The 24,104-nt window shown below is 33.9% G+C and overlaps 5 protein-coding genes across 7 annotated transcripts; 2 read left to right on the forward strand and 3 right to left on the reverse strand.

Moving 5' to 3' along the window:
- Nucleotides 1-1,248: 1,248 nt before the first annotated feature.
- Nucleotides 1,249-5,902, forward strand: LOC101214962 (flap endonuclease GEN-like 2). Its single transcript, XM_004140800.3, has 14 exons — nt 1,249-1,409; nt 1,521-1,678; nt 1,784-1,845; nt 1,929-2,056; nt 2,359-2,410; nt 2,770-2,842; nt 2,934-3,007; nt 3,157-3,216; nt 3,333-3,456; nt 3,685-3,784; nt 4,713-4,795; nt 4,880-4,980; nt 5,050-5,177; nt 5,314-5,902. The coding sequence occupies exons 1-14, from the start codon at nt 1,342-1,344 to the stop codon at nt 5,792-5,794; spliced, it is 1,692 nt and encodes a 563-aa protein (XP_004140848.1). The 5' UTR covers nt 1,249-1,341; the 3' UTR covers nt 5,795-5,902.
- On the reverse strand, nt 5,503-13,439 carry LOC101214720 (DNA mismatch repair protein MSH3). Of its 3 annotated transcripts, none has more exons than XM_031881836.1 (13): nt 12,173-13,439; nt 10,885-11,076; nt 10,522-10,686; nt 9,704-9,802; nt 9,372-9,623; nt 8,634-8,885; nt 8,387-8,518; nt 7,996-8,256; nt 7,848-7,919; nt 7,387-7,536; nt 6,614-7,084; nt 6,210-6,484; nt 5,503-5,636 (listed from the first exon to the last, which is right to left on the reverse strand). In XM_031881836.1, the coding sequence occupies exons 1-13, from the start codon at nt 13,190-13,192 to the stop codon at nt 5,633-5,635; spliced, it is 3,345 nt and encodes a 1,114-aa protein (XP_031737696.1). In that variant the 5' UTR covers nt 13,193-13,439; the 3' UTR covers nt 5,503-5,632. The 3 variants fall into 3 exon arrangements, with proteins under 3 accessions (XP_031737696.1, XP_004140847.3, XP_031737697.1); XM_004140799.3 differs by lacking the exon at nt 5,503-5,636 and adding an exon at nt 5,774-6,117; XM_031881837.1 differs by lacking the exons at nt 5,503-5,636; nt 6,210-6,484 and having other exon boundaries at nt 6,825-7,065.
- A 167-nt stretch (nt 13,440-13,606) lies between these two features.
- On the reverse strand, nt 13,607-16,320 carry LOC101214477 (pentatricopeptide repeat-containing protein At3g29230). Its single transcript, XM_004140798.3, has 2 exons — nt 13,756-16,320; nt 13,607-13,699 (listed from the first exon to the last, which is right to left on the reverse strand). Exon 1 carries the CDS (start codon nt 15,494-15,496, stop codon nt 13,802-13,804), a length of 1,695 nt encoding a protein of 564 aa, XP_004140846.2. The 5' UTR covers nt 15,497-16,320; the 3' UTR covers nt 13,607-13,699; nt 13,756-13,801.
- Nucleotides 16,321-19,211: 2,891 nt separating this feature from the next.
- LOC101214240 (transcription factor LAF1) lies at nt 19,212-20,872 on the forward strand. The gene is given in 4 exon segments (XM_011654470.2): nt 19,212-19,359; nt 19,447-19,576; nt 19,652-20,023; nt 20,532-20,872. Coding segments are annotated over 4 exon segments (654 nt in total). The 5' UTR covers nt 19,212-19,226; the 3' UTR covers nt 20,551-20,872.
- LOC101213997 (O-glucosyltransferase rumi homolog) lies at nt 20,198-23,450 on the reverse strand. The gene is made up of 6 exons (XM_031881849.1): nt 23,296-23,450; nt 22,568-23,124; nt 22,029-22,215; nt 21,680-21,744; nt 20,988-21,201; nt 20,198-20,806 (listed from the first exon to the last, which is right to left on the reverse strand). Exons 1-6 carry the CDS (start codon nt 23,404-23,406, stop codon nt 20,462-20,464), a joined length of 1,479 nt encoding a protein of 492 aa, XP_031737709.1. The 5' UTR covers nt 23,407-23,450; the 3' UTR covers nt 20,198-20,461.
- Between the last annotated feature and the right edge of the window lie 654 nt (nt 23,451-24,104).

Here is a 24,104-nt window from a genome sequence, read left to right on the forward strand (position 1 = left end):
GAAAAAAGAGCGGGTTGTTTGGATGTCTGCTAAGTGCTATGTGCTAAGTAACTATAAAAGTAAATACTTTTTCTTTTCTTTTCTTTTCTTTCTTTCAAAAAGTCAAAGAGAATGCATAATTTGTTTTTGGGCTTTCAACTTCAAACTAATTATACATCTTTTTTGAGTTTGAATTACTTCTGCTCTCTGCTCTCTGCTCTCTGCTCTCTCTTTTTTTTCCTTTTCTTTTTTAATATTTTATGGTTAATGACAATGGCTCGTTTTCTTAAAAAACTACAAAAACTGTTCAGTGGGTTATAATACTTAGAAGTCTTTGGAAATCTAGAATGTAATCAACATTAGTGGAAGTCCTAGGATCTTTGGAATGCATGTCAAATTGAGAGTGAAACAAAAATGAAGTCGTAAAATGTGAAAATGATGAAAAAACAAAGTTCGATTGAAACTTGTTGAAACAAAATGATAAACAGTGTAGCAAAGAAGAAACTAGAGGATGAGCTAATGATAATAAATACTTTAGCAAATAAACTTATGAAATAGTATTTATTACTACATTTAGTTGTAGGTTGTAAGTACTTGTACATGTTATAGTCATGTACAAAGCTATGCTATCTTCATCGATGTCATGCATGATATAGTCATGACTGAGTTATCAGGCACAGTAGGTTAAGTTAGTTACTATTGTGACCGAGTTTTCAGGATATAGAATTAACATAAATGAGCAAGCATATATTTGTAGAAATCAAAAGATCTATTTAAAGATATAAATAGTTATTTAAAGGTAGAAAGAATTTACGAAAACAAAGATTTTAAAGATTCTATGTTTTATGTTATATCTCATGAATTATTTATGCAAAAAAGGCTAAGGTTCAATGTTATAAAATTAAGCTTTGCTGGCTTGACATATTCAAAATCTTGACCTTACACATTGCAACCTTAACCATCTATGAACATCCAAGTAAAGTGAAAGATGGAAATGTTATTGGTTGTGTAATAAAATATAGAATTATATAATATCAACTATAAAGATGACGTTATGTAATATGAAAATGTTACATTATGACCCTAATAACATAGGACATTGATAGTATTAAAACGTATAGAATTAAAACGTTTGTTTTAACATGGAGATTGAAAAGTTATGCAACTCTACCTTGAATGTGAAAAGTTTCTCAACATCCATCTTTATATATATATACACACACACATAGAGAGAAATATAGGGATTTGCAAACAAAATAATAAATAATAAACACATAAAAGCTCCTCTTTTTACGCTTTTGTTTTTGTAAAAGCAAAGACCCGCCCAAGGGAAAGCCAAGCCAAAACCTCTTCACTGAAGAAATGGGAGTGAAGAACTTGTGGGATATCTTAGAATCGTGCAAGAAAACTCTCCCACTTCACCGTCTTCAGTAAGTTCTTTTCTTTCTATCATTTTCTTGAAAACTAAACAGGGGGTTTCATTTTTATTCATCTTTCAGTTGCCCTGTTTGAGTTTTTGCCATTTTAAATTTGGGGTTCAGGAATAAGAGGTTATGCATCGATCTCTCATGTTGGATAGTTGAGCTTTCCAGTGTAAGCAAATCCCATTGTCATTCGAACAGTAAGTTTTACCTAAAGGGGCTCTTTTACCGCCTTCGAACTCTCATTGCCTTGAATTGCAGCCTCATTTTCGTGACAGGCATGCTCCTTTTCATCATCTTCTTTCTTTCTTTCTTTTTATCTTCTCGTATAATTTGGTAATGGGTACTTATTTTTGTGTTTAATGAGCACTTATGGCCTATAGATGGTTCGATTCCTGGGATTAAACTGTCAACTTATAGACGCCGCTTGAACAATGGAAATGAGGTGAGGATTCTCATAACCCACATTCGTTTTTTCTTTACCCCTTTCCACTTGAGTCTTACTTACCAAAACTGCAACAAAAACAGGTTGCTCAAACTGATGCAAATCCTCAGCAGATTTGCTCACTGAAAAGAAACAAGGGTTCTGAGTTCTCTTTAATGATAAAAGAGGCACAAGCCTTAGGACTGGCGCTTGGTATCCCTTGTCTAGATGCGTAAGTTCCTTTCTTCTTTAAAAAATCTCGTGATGTCTCTAAGTTGTTAAACAGTAAAAGAAAGTTTATCACTGCATTTGCTGTCAGCAAAGCAAATTTTAAGTTTTTATTTAGTATTTAGCTAAATACTACAATTTAGAAGGGTCATTAGATTTTAATCAGAACTATATTTAAAAGTTAAGTTTGATGAGAATCAAGGCTTGGTAACGGGTGTAATTTAATCAAGGTTTGGATATCTTGTGGTTTTCACTCTGTTTTCTAACTGAGCTCTTCAACCTTGTAACATATTCTTCTAAATATAGGGTAGAGGAAGCTGAGGCACAATGTGCATTGCTGAATTCAGAATTATTATGCGTAAGTATAGGCTTAGACCTTGTCTAGTAATCATTTGGTTTTTGGATGATAGTTCTTGAAAACTAAGCTTATAAACATCTATTCCACTTAAATTTCTTGTTTTTTTATCTACTTTGTAGCTTTTAGAAAATTTATTGTTGTTTTTGGAATTTCATTTTTGAATTCAACTCTTATACTTAAGAAAAATGAAAACTATTGTATGAAATAAGAGAAAATAGGCTTAATTTAAAAAAATCAAAAACAAAAAACAAAATGATTACCAAACGAGATCTTAGTAGGTATATTTCAGTGTGCTGGATGATTATTGCTTCTGTAGTCTTGAACATCATTACTATTATTAAGTCTCATTTCATGATCAGGATGGATGCTTTACTTCAGATTCAGATGCTTTCCTTTTTGGTGCTAGGACAGTATATAGGGATATCTGCCTTGGTGAGTGCCATACTAGTGCATACTCATTTTCTATCCAGTTGATTTAGATTTTGAAATAATGTACTCATTATGCCATTAATTGTTAAATTAGGAGATTCTGGTCATGTGGTTTGTTATGAAATGGATGACATCGAAACACGGTTAGGATTCGGAAGGAACTCAATGGTAAACTTTTTTTTTTTTGTTGCTCTGCCTCTACAGTTCGAGCAATGTAGTTTTTAGCAGGGTGGGAAGTTTCACTTATAAGATAAGTTTTCTTTCGTATGACCAAATATTTAACCAACATCCACGAATCATTTCGAAATGGTTTGCAGATTACGTTTGCTCTACTTCTCGGTAGTGACTACTCGCAAGGCGTTTATGGCATGGGACGTGTAAGTTTAAATTTCCTTTTTGCTCGGTTGGATTGCTGTTTATAAGTACAACCCCTTCGCAGTGTTTAACATTGCAGTGTTTAACTGTGTCTATGCTGTCATTATACCCTTTGTAGGAATCAGCTTGTCAGCTTGTTAAAGCAGTAGGTGATGGTGCTGTTCTTCAAAAAATTACATCTGAGGGACTGGCTCTCGCGAAGAAGGGGGAAAATTCCAAGAAGCAAGGACTTCCTAAATCTGGTTACCCTACTACTATGAAATGCATTTCTCTTTTCGAAACACTAAAATAAGTGGGATAGAGAAATTTAAACCTTGTATAGAAATTAGAAACTGAACGGCAACCAGTTTTTGCCAATTGAGCCATCAAGAGAAGACTTAGGATCTTAAACATTGTAGACTTGAGAATAATCTGATATGATATAGGTCAATCAAGTTTAAATTTTGATTTGGATGATTTTGGTTGCATAGGGCATGGGCATTATATGCTTAAATGTGATGAGTTTTCAGAAGTCATTGATGCCTATTTGAAACCCAAATGCCACTCAGCGGATTCTGAAGCTGTGACTAGGTGAGTTTGTTGAACCTTTGGAATTACAATATAAATTTTGTTTTAGTTTTTTTTTTTGGCTGTGGTGCAGCAATATATCCACTTCTTCTACCTCAACTCTGCACCTAAATTTCCTTATAAGATATGTTTATGTATATGTTACACCGCCAATTAAGAATGCTTATAAGAGGGGTAAGAAAGGCAGTTCACCCAAGACAGGAGAGTAGCTGGCAGTGGGGTTGGAAGTGCACGGTTGCCAGGAATGTTGTTTATGGCCTTGGTAGCTATTTGGTTTTTTATTTTTAGTTTTTGAAAAATTAAGTCTATAAACAATTCTTCTAAATTTCTTTTTTTGTAATCTATTTTTTCACTTAATACTCTCCTTGTTTGGTAGTTGTTTGGTTTCTGGTTTTTAATTTTTGAAAAATAATGTCAATAAACAGTTCTTTTATCTCTAATTTGTTTTGTTTTGTACTTTATTTGTTTACTTGTGCTCTCAAAAATCAAGTCAAATTTTGAAAACTGGAATTCAACTAAGATTTCAAAACTGGAATTCAACTAAGATTTCAAAACTGGAATTCAACTAAGATTTCAACTCTTTTACTTAAAAGTAATGCATACTCTTGTAAGAATATGAAAGGAAATAGGCTTAATTTTTAGAAACAAAAAACAGAAGATGAAATGATTTTGAACTAGGCCTAATACTTTTGTTTTAGATAGAGGTAATATCTTGATATTTGTAGCATGGGAATTCTTGTGAAGAGCCTAGCCCTCTCGTCAAAGCTGGTTGTTTGTTGGTTTCTTCCGGTTATTTGAAGAACCTTTCCCAGTACATTTTTGTTCGAAAGTGAAGTAACTCTTAGAGTATATTACACATTTATGCAGTCATTGACTCATTATTATGGTATATCTGGTGATAATTCAATGCTTCCATTTTCTTCCTCTACAGGGTTCTTGATCAGCACCCTTTTCAACATGTCAAACTTCAGCAGATATGTGCCGAATTTTTTGAATGGTCTCCTGAGAAAACAGGTTCTCTTTTCTCTCATCTTTGCTAAGTAGATAAAATTATTTGGTTTAGTTTGTGAATACATCCATCATCCACTTGTGGTTTAGATGAGAACATTCTCCCAAAGATAGCAGAAAGAGATCTACGGCGATTTGCAAACATTCGGTCTAGAACATCAGAACTTGGTTTCAATATTCCACTTCAAGAGGTAATAGCCATGGAAACCTGTTGAACAGTCATTATACTGTATCTGTTCGGTTACTTTTTTTTTTAACAGATACCAGTTAGCTGTCCTATTTCTGGAATTGTCAAGCATCGAAAAGTCCAGGGCAATGAGTGTTATGAGGTTTCTTGGAAAAATATTGGACTTAATTTATCTGTTGTCTCAGCAGATCTCTTGCAAAGGTATTGAATTTCTTTAAATGATTCTGTTATTTACAAGTATACTGTTTATTTTTGCATCTCAGTTTCTTCCGTAACATTGAAGTACTTCTAAGGTGAGACTATTATTTCTAACCTTTTCTTTTCATATGTTTTACAGGGCCTGTCCCGAGATGATTATAGAATTTGAAGAGAAAAGAGCCGATGGAAAAAAGCAAAACAAGGGCAAAACTAAAACAAAGAAGTCGGCGGCTGTTATGGCTGAAATTGATAAAAGACTTAAAACGCTGTTGCTCGAAATTGAATCCGAAAGCAGGGTAGTTCATAATATCTCCCACGTTCCCATTGATTCAAAGACTTCTGGTACTGGTGTTCATGAACTGAACCAAGAGGTTTTTCTCAACATTGAACCAATCATTGTTGATCATGCTCGTAGCTGTAGCACAAAGAGGATTGAGGTCATCGATCTCTTAAGCCCTTCACCTGCAATTCAAACCCGTAATGTTTCAAAATTTCAACAGAAAACTAGTCAAAAGATTGATGTAATTGATTTGAGTGATACAGAAATTGATCAGTCACCAGAACATGAGAGAAAGGCAAGAGAGTTGAGATCTTTCTTAGCTTCATTAAAGGGTAAATGACTTCTTCTTAAGGACAGTAACGTACCAATGTATATTGCAATAGAAGTTGCATATCTGTTGCAATGAGACCATTGCTGACAGAAGATATATAATTTGGAATTTTGTTTACACGAATGAATCCAATTCCTCTATTCCTCAACAAGATGGATTTCTGTACGCAAAGGCCATTTCAAAAAAGAAAAGAAAGAAAGAAAGCCACTAATAATATATATTTGAAAATCAGACTGAACTAATGCCCTTTGTACACTCTGCAAGGGGTCTCCTCACTGCTCGCCCAAAAAAACTCATTGATTATCCACTCCAAGATGAGTGAGTTCTATCACCTGTCATTTCATACATTAAAATAAAAGAAATGACTAAAGCATGACAGCAGTACAATAGATAAAGTAATTAAGGTCAAAATACTGTGTTTTACCTTCCTAACAAGTCCATGGCCATGCTTCTAGCTTGGTAAATTTGATGGCACCATGTTCCCACATCAGCAGAACGTACTGTAGCTTTCAAGAATAGAAAGAATTCCTCATAACCATCAATTCTCTCGAGGAAGGACTGGAAGCTTTGCCATTCCAATCCCTTAACTGATGCTTCTGCCAAATGTTGTTCTGTGGATTTGCGCTGTGCTCTTCTTGTTACTATTTCTTCCAACCAGACCCCCATTTCTGTGGCCCGTGCAATACACGATAAAGGTATCTAAAAACATAACAAAGGCAAAAAGAACTTGGGTCACAACAGGTAAACAGCATTCACACAGGTTTTTCAAGGGAGGATGCTTCATAAAATTTCAAACAGAGGGCAGGACAGCAGGATAAATGAAGTTACCTGTGCAAGTTGTGCTACTTTGAAACCAAAACTACTCTCCGCAACACCAGAAATGAGCTTATACAAGTAAGTCACATCCTCAGTTGATTTTGGGCCTGACAAGCTTGGACTTTTGTGTGATGTAAGATATGAAACATGGTATACCCCCGCAGATGCTGGGAATTCCTTTGCAATCTCAGCAACTTTGGGATAGTGGGTGACAAAGAGAACCAAACATTTCTTCTGCTGGAGTAGACTATGCAGAGCTGCGTATGCAATGGCCACACCATCGTGGGTGCTTGTACCTCTCCCAAGTTCATCAATTATGACCAAGGAACGTGATGAGGAATGACGGAGTATATGTGAAGTCTCAGTCATTTCTTCTAAGAAGGTGCTTCTACCTTGTTGAATACTGTCAGAAGCACCCATTCGAGTGTATATACCGTCCAGGACATGAAGTTTCGCAGAGAATGCTGGTACAAAGGAACCCACCTACATGGATGAGAAAAAATATTTGTGTGGTAAACTTGAAGAAATGTGATTGAGGAATAGAAAAGAAAAGAAAGCATGTCTAATGATAGAATAATCTAATGTATTGAGACTTGGAAGATGATGAAGGCGGGAAGGTGGAAGTGAAAATAAAAAACACAACAGATCATTCACATACCAAGCATATTGTTACATTTGTGAATTGTGAGCAGTTTTTTGTTTTCCCCTTCTTTTTTGGTTTAAATAATTTTGTTTATTATAAATATGTGTGTGCGTGACACAGTTACAAATAGGGTTTGGTTTACCTGAGACATTAGAGCAATGAGAGCAACTTGTCGAATGTAGCAACTTTTTCCACCCATGTTCGGTCCTGTTACAATTTGACAATGCTCTCCATTCGCGTCCAAATTTGTGTCGTTTGGGACAAAATTGCCTTGTAATGTACCTTCCAAAACCTGCCTCATCGTACATGGTAAACATATCTAAAAGCCACAACAAGAAAGTCGCCTATGTTCTCTATATATTTAGCTTCGTGACAGAAAAATGGAAATTCCAACATCTATAGTGATAAATATCTGACAATTGTAAAGAGCTATCCCAGTTGATTTCAATGAAAAGTAGATCCCAACTATGGGATGAAATGCAAAACCAAACTGTTTCAATTGCTTTTGGTACTATCCAATGCCTCATCCCAAAAATATGGGGAAAAAAGACACTAGAAAGTAATTTAGTTGAATGAATAGTGAACATTGGTAAGTAATTGTACCGGATGGCGTCCAGAACATAAATGTATCTGGGCAGGTTCATCATCAGGTACAAACTCTGGGCGAGCATAGTTCTGTATGAAATTCAAGTTAGAAAGAATAACATTTTGATATCATATAATGAAAATTGAAGCAGCTTTTCTATATGACCTTATTTCTTGAGAGGATTGCTAACGAATACAGACAGTCTATGGAAGCCAATGCTTGAACAGCAGCTTGAAACTCTGCATAATATCTGCTGAATCCTCTCAGAAAGTCATCCCAAGCATCACGAGACGCAACCATGAGCTCTTCATTTGCCAGTGATAGCTCATCTAATGCAGCCAATACTTCAGGTGGGTGATACCTTACAGTTTTCTTGGTACTATTGATCTTAACCCACTGTGAAGGCACCTTTACATCTATGGCTAGCTGTACACAAGACATTAAGCATGAAATTAAAGAAAATCATTTTATGCATCCCTTCCAGTCCTAATTTTAGACTTTAGTATCTGAAAGGTTTCCATGACATTATTTTACATGGTAGTTTGAAATGAACAACCTCAATCAAATGTGTAGTTCCAGACACACTAGTGAACTCCAACTTCCGCATTCCAAGCTGCTTGCGGTAGAAGGTGATCAGAGCATCCAATTTCTCTCTTGCAGATTGAGCCTCCTTCCGAGCTCTAGCAACCTGAAAAAAAACTAGTGTTAAAAACGATAATGAAAGCAGAATGTATGGAGCAGTACAGCAAATACTTAAGAAAATGACTGTAGACAAGGACATTTCTAGTAAAAAACATATACACCTTTGGAAATTGGTCACTGTAGATGATCATTAGGTTTGGAAAGTCCCCTTGATCTGCAGCTTCTTTGCTGATCGTTGACAAAAGCTTTGCAGCAATGTTTATTAAACCAGAGGAAGAAGCAGATAAAATCAGCTTTCTTAGGAGCTTGGAGCCAATAATACTTTCACTGGAACAATTGTCATCTTCTTCATCAATGTGAAACTGCTGAAGCTGTTTTCCCGCAAATAAAATAGCTTGAATAACTGCAATGAACTGCATCATACATTATTTGGAAATGTCACCGTGCAATATAGAAAACGCAAAATCAATAGGAAGTCTATTAGAAGTAATAAGAGTAAATCATAAACTAAAAAAGGACCAGTGCAGTAATGGCAGGTATCGGAACCATCAACTTTTTAAAGAAACCAAAATATACGAAAAGGTCCAATTTTTTACGAATCCACCAACCCCACAGATGACAAATCCCCCACTCCTGCACTGCAAGAGGGAAAAATGATGGCAATAGATATACCTACACGGTATGTAGAAATGCCATTAACTGAACTACCATATAATCAGTTGAGCACAATGCACAATGCACAATGTTCATAAGCTGTTTCACAATGCCATTACATTTGAATGTAAATTAGCTCGTATTGCAGGTATATGAAGTGAAAATAAAAATAAAAATTATCACTGATGCTCAAGAAAATACACCCCTATTCCTGTCGCTACAAGGATAAAAGTAACTTTTAGTACCTCTGATGGGGCTGCTGTTCGGTGAAAGATTCTTGTTATTCCACGCTGAATATCTGGTGCCCTTCCCAAGGTTGTCAACACAGAAGAAAGTATGTAATTCAATTCTGGTTCAATGACAATGACATCAGAATATTCTTCATCCAACGCTCTGTTATTTGGAGATACTTTTGAAGATACCATAGATGCAGCAATCTCAGAAACAGCCTCTTGACGAGCAATTATCATGTTTCTATCACATAAAGGATGTGTTATCTGTACCATAAATTGTAAATTTTAGAAGTGGAAAAATGATCGACCTAATAACATGAAAGACAACATAATATGATACATACCCATTGGCGAAGAAGCCTTGAGCCAAATATTGTAAGAGTATGATTCATGCAATGTAATAAAGATCCAGTTTCAGAACCGTCATCATTATTCTTCAAAACCTAAATCATAGGACATAAAGACAGTAAGAAAAACAAGTGAAGCACTTGAACATGTAAAGATATGGCATACAAAGAAATTAACTAAAGATAGAAGAAAGGTTAAAATATTTTTGAAGAAAGGGTCAAATATTTTCCATTGAGCCTCTAGGTTTTAATTTCTATTTAGACTCTAGCTTGTTCAAAACTGACATTTTGAATCCTTGATATTTAAATTCAGTTTCTATTTCATTTTAAGGTTTCAAAAGTTAAATGTTTGATCCTTGAGGTTTGAATTTGAGTCTTAATTGATCCCTGAAGTTTAAAATTAGTTTCTAAATAGTCCCCAAGCAGGGTTGACTGCTAGTTGATACAACAATAATGACGTGTCAGTTAAACTATACAGATTAAACTTGGCACATATGTATTCTTTAAATGAGTTGGAGTTCTTAATAACTTTTTTATACTCATGGAACAATTAGCAATCACTGTCAAACTGAAAAAAACTAATAAGAAACCAAATTTACATTTTAGGATTAACCAAGTGAAATTTGAACCTCCAGAACCAAATCGAAAGTTCAAAGATAAAAAGTGTATGTTTTGAAAACTAAGGACCTTAGAAATGAAGTCTAAATCTCCAAAAAAGGAAAAAATAAAGGAAAAAACAGTTCAAAAGATTAAAATATTGGCTTAAACAAATGTCCATGAGTTTGTTTTTTTAGTATATTTACATATGAAATTACCTCGAGTTGTGTAAGCGTATTGCCTGAGAGGGTCATCTCCATTTTGCATGAGAATGGCCTAAAAGAAGATGCCAAAGACACAATCCTTTCTAAACCAAATTGCTTCAAGTGACGAATGGTTAAGGCCAATGCTTGAAGAGCTAAATTTGGCATGTTCACTATTTCCTTCAAATTCAGCATAAAATAGTCTCAGAAGAAGAAAATACATTTTAGTAAAATGAGAAACATAAAAGAAGAAATAATGCATAAATAAATAACAAAAAAGGGCGGTCATGACCATATCTAGGAAACTATATGTCTATAACAAGGTCCTGAAACAGACCTACAAAAAGTTAAAAGCAGAAAATCCCTAACAAGCTGTACCTTAATTGCTGAGCGGTTACTTTTTTGTCCAACCAACACTTTTTCAGGGTTGTTATCTTCAGTGAAGTTATTTTGGTCAATGTTTTCATACAAAGACATCACTTCAGCAAGTGCACTGCCATCTTTAAAGCAATCTCCCGATACACGCTCCACACGGACATTCAAAGCAGGTCCAGCATAACCTAGCAATAACTAGTCACAAACAATCCCCATCAGAAAATAATGGTAAGTTACAGCTATAAAGGAACAGAAACCAACAACCAAGAAAGAGGGGGAAATACACAAGTCATAGGAAAGCATGCTTTATAATGAGACCATCAATTTGATTATGTAAATTTTTTTAAATAGCTATAGGAACAAGTAAGGTTTTAGCAACTACACGGTGTTGTAGTATGGATGACTAAAAGTTGCAGTTGATAGAAGAAAGTGCAATTTAAAACATAGCACCAAGCATGAGAGCACGATTTCCAGGCCTATTCTGTTTGAGTCCATCTCTTGAAAGGCATACCATCCAAAACCAAACAGGTGCATGTGCACTGACCAAGTTGGAGGAAAGCCTAGAACTATTCCTACCCCGGCTCCTGGATCTCTCCTCTCCTTGGAAAAATCCTCCTCGAAATAGCATCGAAGCAATCTCTGATTAGGGCTATCAAACCACACACCCAACATTTTCCTAGAAAATATCCACTGCCTTCCTCCATCTACATGTACCCCATAATGCTATTCCAAGGCCAAGATAACAATTAAACAAAACACCTGAAAAAGTTGGGCCAAATATAAACGAATCAAATAAAAATCCAAGTGAAGATGTCCAAGAACCATATTTGCACAATCGGCATTCTTCTACCCCGATGGTTGAAGAACACTGCTGGCATTGATGAGCATAATTGGGTTGTTGTCAAGATGATGATACAAAAGCGGGTTGTACATGTCAAAGTTGAAGAAATTTTATGTTCAAAGGATAGTTCAAGCTGTAGCCATCAGATATTTATATTATCTTTTTCATCTTATAATCTGACATCCATCCTAACAGAAACTTCAACTACCCTATCACACAATCAAGAGGCATACAACCTACATGATCAATACAGCAAGCAACAAAGTCCAAGCAGGCAGTAAAAGCAAGGCTTCCTACTCAATCTAAAACTAGGCAGGCACAATCAAAACGTACAATTGCCCATTAAGTTAAACAGAACAGACAAAAAGGAAGGAAGAATGTGCAAAAAGCTGTTTTCTCATTTCTTCCTTGACACAACGTTATATTTTAGCTACAATAAATAATTTACACCTTCTCTGTTGGCTTTGATATGGGATCTCCAAGAAGTAACTCAGCAGGAGACAGGCTCAAGAGCATTGCCTCAAGTCCATTTCTCATAAAGTTATCGTCATATTCCCCATAAATAACATCCCCAGTTGATATCTCCATGGCAACCATCCCAATTTTCACATCAACCCCATTTTCGATTCTACAGTCCACATTTTGCACCGACATACTATTTTCAACCAAACAGAACAAGTAATTACTCTCCCCAGCACATCCCTCTTCAGCTCCCCCTAAATCCTGTGCTGCCTCCAATGTTGCTTTAGTATACAAAGCCGATAATCCCCTACAAAACGGGCCCAACTTATTCGACCCATGAGCCTTAATCGCAGCAGTTTCAGTTTGCTTGACAACACCCACCTTATACCCTGCACTAACCAGCCTTCTCACGTGCACATTCAATCTAAAGGTGGGTATACTCGCAGTCATAAAATTATGATCCAAATGAGCATAAATACCCAAAACACGAGCCGCTATTACAGCATCTTGGCCAAAAAATCTGTACCTATAACCAACCTCCACCATGAGAAGAACATCAGGGTACCTCTTCTTAAGGTCCACAACCTGTTGTTCCAAAGGTGTGTATTTGTATTTGGGATCAGCACCATTTGAGGTTCTGGGGTTTTGATTAGAAGGTTGGAAAGAGTCATCCGTGGGTTCAAGGAGCTTGTCGAGAAATCTTTGGTGAAGTGAGGGATTGGGGATGGAAGGTAGAGGGTTGTGGGTGTGAGGCGAGAGTTTTGGGCGTTTAGAGGATTTGGGCGGTGTTAACTGAGAGGCGATGGCAGAAGAAATGAGGCGTTTGGAAGGGGAGAAAGTGACTGTAGCCGATACCTTAGCAGGTGAAAACGGTTGGGTCGGCGGAGTTATGTCGGCGGCGGTGGCAGAGGAGGAAGAAGAAGAAGAAGAAGAAGAAGAAGAAAGAGAAGGGGACTTGGGTTTTGGAGCAAAGAATCGAGAGATCACTTGTTGCTTCTGTTTCCCCATGAAATTTTCAGAAAGAAATCCGTTGTTGCTTCTTCTTTTACTCACGATTCAGGAAGGCATTGCCATTTACACATACACATTGGCCATTGCTTTGGCGCGCTTTTTCATTCTATTCACAATTAGTAATAACACTATAGAGTTTTTATAGACTTTTATACTTACGTGCGTCCGGAAGAAGTTTGTGCTTTTAAATTTTCGTAAATGATTCAATATAAACTCTTGAATTTCTTTCTAAATCTGTTTACGCATTTGCTCTAATTGTAAGTCAATTTTGTAAAAACAAAATATTGTAAGAATGATTTGATTTTCTCATAAATTTTTATGTGTTTAATTTCCACAAAATTAAATTCTAAATCAAATAGGATTGTCAAAAAAATAAACATAGTTTAATTACTTGTGTTAAAAGCTTGATTCTTCTCCCACACATTGTTAAAAAGAATTGGAGAGTTCATATTATCAACCTCATGTTTGAAATTTAAATATTTACTAAATTCTTAACTCACACTCAAAAGGCAGAATAGTAGAGTGAGAGTGAGAAATCCTAACTTTTTGACCTCTAATAAAAAATAGGAATAAATGTTAATAGTTGTTCTTCCTATTCAAAATATCTTATAAAAGATAAGATCTTCCATTGGGTGCATAAATAACACTACTCTGTCCAGTCTTCTTCAAAATATTCTCATTTTCCATTTTTTCCCTTGCATTTACAGCCTCTGCCCACTGCTCGACTGATGCATACATATTCGAAAAGCTCACATGGATTCCACCTTCTTTTGATCTCAATTTCCTCGCCCTTTCAACTATTTCCCCCGCTCTCTTGAAATCACCTCTTAACTTACAACCACCCAACAAAGCTCCCCATATTGCAACATCAGCCTCAAATGGCATCTTGTCTACTACATCCAATGCTTCCTCTAGCCTCCCGTTTCGACTCAGCAAATCAACGATACAACCGAAATGTTCGATTCTAGGTCTAATTTTATATTCCTTCTCCATCATATCAAATATGGTTTGACCTTCTTCAACCATCCCTCCATGGCTGCAGGCAAACAAAGCTCCTAAAAAAGTGAAGTCATTTGGCTTCAGGCCTTGTTTCTGCATCAAAGAGAATAGTTTAAGAGCATCTTGAGCTTGTCCATGAAGAGCAAGTGATTTCAGCATAACGTTCCAAAAAAACACATCTTTCTTTCCTATTTTGATGAAAAGATTAAAAGCTCTGTTGATGTCTCCACATTTGGCATACATTTCAATCAGAGCAGTTGCAGCAATAACTCCAAGTTGAGAGAAATCATCAATCGCGTAATGTATCTTTGTGCCAAGCATTAAATTGCCCAAATGAGAACAAGCTGAGAAAACAGATACAAAAGTATACCCATCAGGAGTTATGCCTTCTGATAACATTTGGTTAAAGAGATCCAATGCTTCCTGAAAATCCCCATGTTGAACATAGCTAGAAATCATGGAATTCCAAGACACCACATTTCTTTGAGGCATTTTATTAAAGAACATTCTGGCTGTAGCAAGATCTCCAGCTTTGGCATAAGCACTAATCATAGAAGTCCAAGACACAACATTCTTCTCTGGCATTTTTTCAAATAACTCTCTTGCTTTCATTACCTCTCCTACCTTTATATAACCGGAAATCATTGTATTCCACGAGACGGTATCTCGATCTTCCATTGTATTAAACAACTTCTGTGCACCACTAACATCCCCAGTACTCGTATACCTTAAGATCATTCTGTTCCATACTTCAACAGATCTGACACACATTTCATCGAACACCTTGCGAGCATCAGAAGCCATCCCATCAGCAGCATCCTTAGGTCCAGTAAATTTTGAAAAATTGACATATAAATGAAAAAGAGCATCAGAAACTGAAGAATTCAATGAAAACCCAGTTTTGAGAATTCGACAATGCACTTTCTTTCCATCCCAGAACCAACCCAAATCAGCACACGACTTTAGAACAAATGGGTAGGTGAAACTATGGGGTTTGAGTCCTCTTTGAAGCAAATCGCCATACAAGGACACAGATTGGTGAGCAGGGCCATTGAAAGCGTAACCCCTGATCATTGCGTTCCAGAATTGAATTTCGGTTTTAAAACTGGGACTGAGATGAGAAAAGACGAGACTTGCGTAATCCATGATCCTGAATTCGGTGGTTCGTCGAAGAAAGCTGGAGGAAATATGGATGTTTTGGTGAATGGAAGTGGTTAAGAGAAGAGCGTGGATTTGTTTGAGCTGCGGAAAGTTGCATCTCGGTAATAGCTCTGAAATTTTGGGCTCCAAATTCATCATCATTTATAACAACTTATTACACATTTCATAATTCAGATTGAACTTCGTCCTACATATCAAGCTTTGAAATTCATTTTAAATGGTACTTGAGAGATGAAAAATTTTCAATCATACAAGCTTTTAAAAACTAAAGAGTTCCATTAACTTTTTAATAGTTTTTAGATAAAACCAAAACGCATAATAAACTTTCAGTGTCTTTCATAAAGATTTTATAAAATAAAACAGTTCAATGCTTTTTATCATACAAAACTTCCAATCAAACAAAATTTTTGTTCCAGTTGTCCAAAATGAAATTTGACATGGTTTTTTGAAAACAGAAGTTTTTCTCTTCTTCCAATTACATCATCTACATGTAAAATTTCCAAAAACAACCAATGAATTAAAATCGATGGTGCTTGTTCATGCTCCTTGCTTTCATTGCTCGCTCTTCTTCGTTCCAAAATTGCAGTCTTCCACATCCACTTTCCTTCCAATGTCATCTAGTTCGAGCTCCCGCTCCTTCGACGTCTTTCCTTAATCTTTTTGAACCTCCATTGCTCTCGAGAACTTTTTGTCTTCTTCACCTTTTTTTTTTCTTTCTCATCTTCGCACACACAATGTAAGTCACTAGTAGTGATGATCAGTACAAAGCTGTGTACCAAGAAAAATAAAGGTGGGGCTGAGAGGAGGAAGACAGCACGTGAAACGCTACGAGAAACGAGAAGAGAGAAGTGGGGAGCAACAATCGAAAACTGATCAACCCATAATTCAGTTTTTTTAGATTTTGGATGTTTCATTCAAACAATCCAATTCAAATAATTAATATCAAAATGAGCCTAACTTAATTGTCACAACACTATAAATTTGAGGTTAGGTATTACAAAATTGCATATTTGCGAGATTAGAACAGTAGCTAAAAATTTTCTATAACACGTGTAGAAAATTTTTAAATCACATAAAAACAAGTATATAATTGATTTGAAATTAGACATTTAGACGTTGAAAGCTTGTGATATAAAAAAATAACAAATTTTTTTTTGCTAAATATGCATCAAACAACTCTAAATCCCATAAAACAATTATAAAATTGATTTTAAATTATATATTTAAAGTTTGAACAAATAGAAGAGTTTGTTGAAGAGTGAATAAAAAGTTTGAGAGAAAAGAAGTCAGAGAAAGACGAGAGAAAACATATGAAAAGAAAAGGAAAAAAGCTTATTTTTTTGTAATTTCCCAATAGAATTAGGGCTTCTTGTTGTAAGGGGGAATTTTGATATTTTATCTATTCATTTATCCTAAATGAGTTTAAATTTATAACTCAACCCAAATTTCTTCAATTCCCTTTCATTTTATCCTACTTTTTGTAATTTTCCAATGCTCATTTACATATTCATAGTCATTTTGTCTTAAAACTCAAGTTTGAAAGAAACTATCTTATAAATTGAGAGGAGAAAAGGAATCTTTAAGCTCACAATAGAGACAAACAAGTGAAGACCAAATATATGCTTATAAAATTAATTATTATAAATTGACAACCCATAACATACACAACAATTTGTTATTATTATTTTGTGGAAGCAAAGACAACCTAATATATTATTATTATTATTATTGATAATAGTAATAGACAGTGAAAATTGATATAAATTTTATTTATGTTTAAAACTATTGAAATTATGGTATATTTAATATTCTTTCAAGGTAATTGATATATATCTATATATATATATATGAAATTGTGAGTCAATTGTTTAATAGAAATTGAAAATGGGGAAAGTGAAAGTGGGAGCATTTAAGTTTTTTAATTTCTAGATTTTCAATTCTGTCGGTGGCTAAGTTATGGTCAGTGGCGGAACAACTCCAAAATAGTGAACTCAATATTAAAGAAATTGGTGTTGGATAAATTTCAATTTCAATTTTAAACTTTAATAAGTCGTTCATAGTGTTCAATAAATATACAATATTGTTATATTTTAGATATGGTAACTATACCAAAACTACTATATGTGTATATATATATATTCCAACTTTTTTTTATGATTTTTCTAAGATGCTACAATTTTTTTTATGAAAATAGAAATAATTGGACATTAAGTTTAATGTAAACCAAATAATATATGCGATCCACTACCTTCATCACCTAAAAATTTGGAAGATAAATTTTATACATGTAAATATTGATTTTTAAAATATAAATGTGGATGAAAAAGACTGTTTTTAAAATAAATCAAAATATTTACAAAATATAATAATATTTTCTTTAAATATCTGCTATTAATACATTCCAAAATTTTGTAGAATATTATTGATAAAATTATTTTTCGATCAAAGAAAGTAAACAATGACGTTAAGGAATTTCTAATCCCAATTATGTTTTCTTAATGAATCACTTCAAATAAAAAACACAATTAAAACCCTTGAAACACAACCAATTTCCAGATTTTTTATCACAAATTAAATTTATAGGTTGGTGTCGATCTTTTTAAACTTTTAATGCTTTTAAATCACAATTATTAAATTTTAAATATTTATATCTAAATTCATAGATTTTGGCAAAAAAACAAAAAAAGAAAATACCAAATGGAGGATTTAGATATCTATTAACCACAAAATTACGTTAAAATTTATAACATTATTGAACTTAAAAAGTGAAAGTAAAAAAGAAAAAAAAAAAAAAGGAAAAAGGGAGATTTTAGAATACAGAAAAGGACGTAAAGGAAAATGATAAAAGGTGGAGAACTAAACTTATAATTAACGAAACAAAATATGGCCACAGAACGGAAAGCTTAGCTTAATTAATTATTCTCATTATTTTATGGTCCCATTCAGATTCTTAAAAATAAAAACGTAAAAAGTGAAGGAATTATGTTGGAGAATTATTTTGATCATTCTTCTACTTCTTCCTCTTCCATTCCAAAACTGTCGGTTACACTCCTTTTTTTCAATTTCATCATCAACAATCTTCACTGCTTTACATCCATTTTCCATTTTTAAAAACAACCACAATTACACGATTTTAGTTCATATTTATTTAGTTACTATCTTATATTTCATCAATTACTTATTTTACTTTCTACCTTACTATTATAATAGCAACCTTTTCATCATTTTCTTAATATACAATTTTGTTCTTGGATAGTGTTTTTTTATACACGATTTCACCTAAAACATTTCTTGCTGTATATAATTAGTAAGGGATAAGTATTTTTAATAGTTTGGGGTTTTGATCCCTCTCACATGGGTATTTGTGATTAATGTTACACTCTTACATTTATAACATTTTGCTCATGTCATAATCTATTGTCTAATTTTGTTATATCGTAGACACAATGAAATCATCCCTATTGCTATCTCCATCTTTATAAAAATAATTTAATAAAGTGGGAGAAAAAAATTCAACATACATTTAACAACGTATCATGTTAGAGAAATTAAGTTACGACATAAGCAAAATATTATAAATCATAACTTTTGAAAAGAGACGAGTCATCAATCATAAACATTCTTGTCAATCATATATAAAAAACCAAAATAGTTTGAAAAGCAAAATTGGGAGAATTCTATCTAAACTTAATGATATAATGTGATATGTGGAGTTCTATTGTCATATTTTAAAGGCTTTTTTACTATGGTTGAAATGAAGAAATAATGAGAAGACATAAAAATAGGAAAAACGGAGTATAAAAGGGGAAGACAAAATGAAAAGAGCTTAAACAATAAAAACTTGGTGGAAAATCAAGGAAGAGAAACAGAGATGGGATGTAGAGAAACAGAGAAAGAAAAAGTAAAGAAGAAAGGATTATGATCACCTGAGGAAGATGAAAAGTTAAGAAGCTTCATCCTCAAGAATGGGCATGGCTGTTGGACTTCTGTCCCCATTAAAGCTGGTGAAGCATGCTTTCTTCCTTTGGCTCCCCCAATCAATCATTACAAACATTAAAATTTTGAACCCTTTTTGGTAATTACAAGTGCAGGATTATTAAGAAACTCAAAGAGCTGCAGATTGAGATGGTTCAATTACTTGAGGCCAGGGTTGAAAAGAGGAATGTTTAGCCAGCAAGAAGATGAGAAAATCTTGACCCTTCATCGCTTGTTAGGCAACAGGTAAATCTAATATCTTTAACTAGTTCGGGTACCATGTTAAAATTATTGATGGATTAGGATGATGATTTCAATTAGGTGGTCTCAAATAGCACAGCATTTAGCAGGAAGAACAGACAACGAGATAAAGAACTATTGGAATTCTCATCTGAAGAAGAAAGTGGTCTTGAATTTCCAAGATTTCAAAAGTGGAGTTTTTTCGAATCGAGATCCGCCGTTGGAGGAGATGGGAAGTTCGGGAAATGAGCGGATTGAAAGCCAACCGAGGGTCTTGTTTGCAGAATGGCTTTCTGTGTCTGATGTTAATGGCGGGAGCTCCATGGAAGGAAGTTTTGATGGTGAGGGAAGAAGAAGAACAAGTAGAGAGGGCTATGGTTTTGAGATGCTCAATTGGGACCTTGATTTTGAGGGACACATTTCTGATGGCTTTGCAACTTGTGATCAATTGTGGTAAATTAATCCTTTGCTCTTTCCCAAAATTAAATTGGCAAGAAATATGTTTATTACATGATATCATATATTAATTTTGATGTACATCATCCATCAACTTAAAATTTTATGTATTCAAACTAACTCGAGCGCAAGAGTAAAATTCTGTTAGGTTCCGACAAGTAACAGAAGATGTTTTACGATATAATATTAAATTTATTTCACCCATTTGTTTAAGTTTTTTATTCAACGAATGATTTTAAAGTTACATTTGAATTGAAAGAAGATTATCTTCTCTACAAACTATACTTATCATTTTTCTAAGACTAATTTGGTAGAAACAAATTAAAATCTACCTGCATCTTTTGATAGTAGTATTATTTATGAAAGCAAAATGGTTATTAAGCTATGATTTTAGATTTGAAAAAGAAACCGAATGACAAGCCTTGAATTGGTCTTCTAAAAGGGCATATTTTTCTCCCACATATCAATTTGTTTGATTGGAATATCTTTTCTGGTTCGAATGTAGTCGAGAGCAAACGGGCTAAAAGGAGGAAGCAAGAAGCAAGGGCTCGAGAAGGAAGGTCGTTTTATGAGGGTATCCATCATGGACTTGGCAGCTAAGCCTTCGGTAGGGCAAGCCAAATCGTTCAAAGAAATTTCAGTAGCATTTGGTGGGATGGTTGGTTTGAAAGTTAAGAGCTTGGAGTATTCATTTAGAGTATGAAACATGTAATCATACACCTTGTCCATGTTTAGTTGCTCTTCCATGAACTTACTTGCTGCCTTCCCAATTGCTTGTGCCTAACAAGGACATTTAAGAAACATAAATTTTAGCCAATCAAGGTTTTCATAGTTTTTCTCACACAATCTAATAGTGTTAATGTGATTAATCAATCACATTGTTGTGTCTATATATCTTTTCAAGGAGACGATAGATATTATTATTTAAAACTAAATTGTTAGATATAATGAAATTAAGCACCTTTTGTTTGTGGGTAGTCCCCCACTCAACAGCAAATTTGATAGATTTGCACATATCATCATCATCTTTGATTGGCCAATAGTGATGCATTGGCACTAGACTTCTTGTGAAGAAATCATAGAAATGAGGTTTTACCATTAATGTCATAGAATCACAAGCAAGAATATATTTGAGACTCACTGACCAACCAATCCCCTCGATGTAAACTTTATACCTACAAAATAGTTTTCATATCATTGATATATTCACTCAAACAACAAAAGAAATACTTCAATTATATATTTTGCATCAAATAGCTCCACAAAAGTTATAAAAAAGAGAATCAAATCAACGTCTAATAAGTGATTAAACTAAAATGTTTAATAGGATTTTAAACATTACAAGCAAATGTCTAATACATTCTTATAATCTTCAATTTTGTATCTTAAATTATTCTATATCATTTTAAAAACCTTCATAATTTTCTATTAAACAAACTATTCAATTTTATATTAAAGAATTTATTGTTTTTAAATAAATGTTAAATATGTGTGTGACATATTAGACACAATCCAAAGTTTAAAGTCCTATATAGCACGTGACATTAATAACTATATATATTTAAAAATTTTAAAGATATATTAAAACTCGGGCAAACTTTAACCCAAAGAAAAAACATAACAAAAAAGTTAATAAGTGTAAAAAAGAAATACCTAGAAAAACATTGATCAGCAAGATTTGAGTTTTTGAATCCTTGTTTACCTTCTTCTTGCCAATCCTGCATAACCATTATTATCGATGAAATTCTAGGTATAATAATAATAATGCCTAAATATTTATAAATAAAACAAAATTTCTAATCGATACTGATAAACCTTGATAGATTTTTGATAGAATTTGAAAGTTTACTATATTTGACAACCCTCCTAAGAATAATGGGAGTAGTAGTAGTGTTATTATAGGGTGTTGGATTAAATTGAAGTAATGGTTCGACTAAAAAAGAAAAATATAGTATTAGAGGTGAATGATAAGTAAATAATTAAGAAATATAATAACATGTACCTGCATGTAGACACGAAGTTTGGATTGAGTAGAGCGACTGCATTTTAAAAGTTGATATCTGGGCATAGAAATAAAAGTATTTCCCTTCCAAAAAGCATAGTTTTCTCTGTCTATCCATTTTTTCCTTTGGTTTGCTTCCTTTAGTTCTTTCATCTCTGTTTCCCATGGCTTTAAATTAATCTCTGGCCTTGTATAATTCAATAATTCAATAATTCAATAAATAATCATCACATATATTTACAAATAAAAATAAAAGAAGAGAAATATATTGATGTGGTGCCTGTCTAAAATCCATCCATCAGTTAAAACAATAAACTTCTATACCTTAAAAATCTATAGTAATAGACCTCTTAACATTTAAACATTTAAACATAAGTATAGATTTATTCAAATATTGTTTTCAAAATAAATAAAAATAGATTATTATTTATTACTATAAAAAAGATAATAGTTTATTATTTGTATATTTTTGTCATTTAAAATAATTAAAAAGAAATAGCAAATATTTGAATGGGTTGGAGAAGGGAAGAAATATTTACCATCCCCAGAAGGACCAATCAGGAAAAACGATGTCAAAGGTGTCATCGTCTCCACAGTACCGGAACAAAGGAGGTGGGGCCGTTGAATTGGGCCCAGGCCCACTATAATTACCAATAAAAACAGTGGGCTGGTCTTCACAAGCAAACATGAGGTCCAAATCAGGAATTTGATCTGGGTACCACCGTAACAATTGTAGGATCCCCCACAGCGTAAAAACATCCCTCCTTTGAAACACTTCTGAATACTTCTCCACGTAAGCCCTACCGCCGACGATCACCAGCCTGAAGGTAGCATTCTCCCGCCCTCTCTCCACCATCTCCCTCGTGATCCCTGTCTCAGCCCACGGCTTTAGATCCTCGTGGATCCAACGGAAGTATTCCGGACACGTGTTTTCATTTTTCCCGTCTCCATCTTCTTCCTCTTCCTCTATTGTGGTGGGACCGATCCCACTATCCCATTTCTCGCTCCGTGAATATGCCGTACAATTAATGGGAGAAAATTCGACTTCCTTCTGAGGGTAATTTTGTAATTCCCTTTCTCTCCTCGCCCCCATCGGCTTCGCCAAAAGTGACAACAAAAATATTTATATCATCCGACACATCGTTTCAATAATCGTCGTAATTTTAAAACAAATATATATATATTAAAAAGAGATTATAAATTTTCTAATCCATAAAATGCAGATTTTGAAAAGTAAAAAAGAGAGAGAGAGAGAAAAAAAACTTACGGATATTTGTGAAGAGATTATGAAATAGCCAACAACAAAGAGCAAAACGTAGAAGAAAAAATAGGGGAAATAGGGTTTAGGTATTGGGTTTCTATGAACGATGCTACCCATTTATTTTAAATGATAAAAACCCAAGAATTGTACCCAAACTCTTCTCTCTATTTCTTTCAATACTCAATTTATCTTTTTCAAATTTATACAAGGAGGGGGGCAGTCAGTACTGTTTTGGAAAATAACCTCACAATTAAATAATCTACTCAATTAGACTTGGAGATTAATGTATGTTCGACAATTGCAATATCCTTACAATCATTTTTATGGTTGGCCTTCTATAACACATTGTATTTAAGATTAAAGTGATTATCTTACACATCCATCACATGAGCAAAAAGTCATCTGTCATTTATTTTTCTTTAGAAAAAAGTATTCATTTTTTCATTTGGGATTCTTATTATAGGCCACCTGTACAAATTTTCAAGGATGGTAAGTTAAATGACACATTTTAGATTTACATATTTAATGTACTAACATTCCCTCTTTTCCAACCTCAAATATCAAATGTACCATAAGTTAAATTCTCGAAAAATACGTAGATGTACAGTACTACATCTATCTAATTTGTGAAGCTCGCTTAGTTATTTAATTTTAGTTTTAATATGTTAAACCTTTTCAAATTACTTTAGATTTTTTTTGTTGTGTGGTTATAGTTGACTGCACAAATATAGATACAACAAAATTATACCTAAAATATTGATTATATTCAACGTATTTGGTATGCATATACAACTGTATAGTTTGGTTCGAGCTTG

The sequence above is a fragment of the Cucumis sativus genome, chromosome 3 (genome assembly GCF_000004075.3).
Source record: "Cucumis sativus cultivar 9930 chromosome 3, Cucumber_9930_V3, whole genome shotgun sequence".
Taxonomy (NCBI): domain Eukaryota; kingdom Viridiplantae; phylum Streptophyta; class Magnoliopsida; order Cucurbitales; family Cucurbitaceae; genus Cucumis; species Cucumis sativus.

Excerpts from the sequence above, each read along its gene's own strand:
- LOC101214477 (XM_004140798.3), bottom strand. The coding sequence starts at position 15,496 with ATGATGATGAATTTGGAGCCCAAAATTTCAGAGCTATTACCGAGATGC.
- LOC101213997 (XM_031881849.1), bottom strand. The coding sequence starts at position 23,406 with ATGGGTAGCATCGTTCATAGAAACCCAATACCTAAACCCTATTTCCCC. Across the intron at positions 22,216-22,567 it reads GATTGGTCCTTCTGGGGATG|GCCAGAGATTAATTTAAAGC; the intron begins GTAAATATTTCT and ends GAATTATACAAG. Across the intron at positions 21,202-21,679 it reads GCTGATCAATGTTTTTCTAG|GTATAAAGTTTACATCGAGG; the intron begins GTATTTCTTTTT and ends ACTATTTTGTAG.
- LOC101214962 (XM_004140800.3), top strand. The coding sequence starts at position 1,342 with ATGGGAGTGAAGAACTTGTGGGATATCTTAGAATCGTGCAAGAAAACT. Across the intron at positions 2,411-2,769 it reads TGAATTCAGAATTATTATGC|GATGGATGCTTTACTTCAGA; the intron begins GTAAGTATAGGC and ends TTTCATGATCAG. Across the intron at positions 2,843-2,933 it reads ATATAGGGATATCTGCCTTG|GAGATTCTGGTCATGTGGTT; the intron begins GTGAGTGCCATA and ends TTGTTAAATTAG.
- LOC101214720 (XM_031881836.1), bottom strand. The coding sequence starts at position 13,192 with ATGGGGAAACAGAAGCAACAAGTGATCTCTCGATTCTTTGCTCCAAAA. Across the intron at positions 9,803-10,521 it reads ATACGCTTACACAACTCGAG|GTTTTGAAGAATAATGATGA; the intron begins GTAATTTCATAT and ends CCTATGATTTAG. Across the intron at positions 7,085-7,386 it reads TCATTGCTCTAATGTCTCAG|GTGGGTTCCTTTGTACCAGC; the intron begins GTAAACCAAACC and ends TCATCCATGTAG.